Source organism: Tupaia chinensis, unplaced genomic scaffold (assembly GCF_000334495.1).
Source record: "Tupaia chinensis unplaced genomic scaffold, TupChi_1.0 Scaffold000178_1, whole genome shotgun sequence".
In the NCBI taxonomy this organism is placed as follows: Eukaryota; Metazoa; Chordata; class Mammalia; order Scandentia; family Tupaiidae; genus Tupaia; species Tupaia belangeri.
The window spans coordinates 420634-422464 of NW_006159653.1; the positions used below are offsets into that span (position 1 = coordinate 420634).

The window sequence follows — 1831 nt, forward strand, 5'->3', positions numbered from 1 at the left end:
TGGGGGTGGGGAGCAGGGGTGGGCATCTGGGCTGGACTCAGAGTAGGATGGCAAACCCCAGAGCAACACTGGAGACAGAGGTGGCTAGCGGGGACCAGCCCATGCACAGGGGCCTCCCACAGCAGCTGGGTGCTCCCGCACCTTCACCATGATCTTCTGGGACGAGGGGGGCAGGTGGGCTGCCAAGAACCAGTCCCCTGGTGCCGGGTGGGAGATATTGACCGAGGTGTTGCTCAGCAGCACCTTGACCTGGAAGGAGGGCGGCACCGAGGTGTTGTCCGGGAAGCTGGTCCCCAGGGGGTTGATGACGGGAGGGGCACCATAGCGGAAATGCCTGGGGGCAAAGAGCAGGGCAGGGTCAGGGGCGTGCCCTGGGCAGCGCATGGGCGGGGCAGGGCAGTAGATGGGCAGGCACCTACACAGTGACCTCCAAGTTCGTGCAGGCAGGGCCACCGCCCCGGGACACTTGCAGCACCCACCGCAGCAGCACAGTCTCTGGAGGCACCCGGAAGTGGAAGAGCCTGGCGCTGCCATACCAGCTGTAGGGTGTCAGCTTCTGGGGGGCTTGCGAGAAGTGCTCTGACACCAGCCCAGCCTCTGTGGGGAGAGAGCACTGTCAGCTTCCTCCAGGATGCAGACGGGGAAACACAGCCTGACGCACTCATGGGTTCGCATGAGGACCCCAGAAGGGCAGGGCTCAGGCTCGGGTGCAGGGAAGGTCTCTCCACTGGCCAGAGGCTCCCCTCAGCAGCCACTGCTCTGCTCCTTCCTAGACGGTCCCCTCACCCACCAGGTGTGTGGAATGTCGCGCAGGGTCCCACTGCGGCCTGGCCCCAAGCCCGAGCCAAGCCCTGGGGCATCTGGGGCGAGTTGGAGGCTGACCCCCACAGATGGCACTCAGAGAGAAGTCGGCCGCCCCGGGGTCCCACACCCCGGCAAGCCCCACAGACCCCAGCAGCCAGGACCACAGAGCAGCCTGAGCCTGCCTGGCTGCCCTGGCCCCACAGAACCCACTAGGACCCTCACCAAGGCCTGAGCCCAGGGACAGAGAAAAAGAAAATGCGCAGGGCTCCAGGCTCCATCGGCGGCTGAGTCCAGAGCTCAGCTCTCGGGGACTGCCTTTCACCCTGTGTCAAGCTCAGAGACAGAAGGCACAGCACCCCACAGAGACAGGAGCTCCGAGGAGCAGAAGAGGAAGGGGTGCCAGCCCAGGAGCGCCCAGGCAGGCCTCTGGGCCCTCCCAGGCAGCCTGGTCGCCATGAGGCCCCAAGAAGCCCCAGGCCGGGCTGTAGGGAAGGCAGTCCTTGCCCCAGGTGTCCCAGCGTGTTCTCCACATCTGAGTCCCTGTCCCAAGCAGAACTAGGAAGGGGAAGCCCCCCTCGTCCAGCCACCTCCTTGGGCCTCTAGGGAGATCTCATGCAGAAATGCAAACGCAGGCAGCAAGTTCCCAAAGGGCGTCCTTTTCCTAGCGGGCTCCCCGGCAGGTAAGAGAGAAGCCAGCTGGGTGGTGGTCGCTGCGGGCGGGGCCTCAGCGCCCCCAAAAAAAACCCCTCTGAGCTACTTTCTCGGCTCCGAGCTACTTTCTCGCGGCTCAGCCCCTCCACCAGACCAGTGAGGGCCCTGGAATCCCAAAACCAAGCCCGAGCCCCGGGGCCGCTCCACCTGCCCGCCCCCGTGTGCAACGGTCTTGAGGACCTGAACCCGTAAGAGAGGGAAGAGTGCGTTCCGAGCGCCCGCCCTGGCCCAACCCAGCTCGGAGAACCAGCGAGGGAGCGCGCAGTCCTTTCCACCCGGCCGCTCAGCAGAGGGGCACCCCAGCCAGGAGCCGCGC

At 65.8% G+C, this 1831-nt stretch overlaps 1 protein-coding gene across 1 annotated transcript in view; it reads right to left on the reverse strand.

The window, feature by feature from the left end:
* Window positions 1–1831, reverse strand: part of PGAP6 (post-GPI attachment to proteins 6) — a 27151-nt gene that overhangs the window by 5009 nt on the left and 20311 nt on the right. The window contains exons 3-4 of the mRNA XM_027770997.1: window positions 420–597; window positions 142–334 (exon numbers count right to left, since the gene is read on the reverse strand). Coding sequence (XP_027626798.1) covers window positions 142–334; window positions 420–597 — 371 coding nt within the window. The remainder of the gene's footprint in view (window positions 1–141; window positions 335–419; window positions 598–1831) is intronic.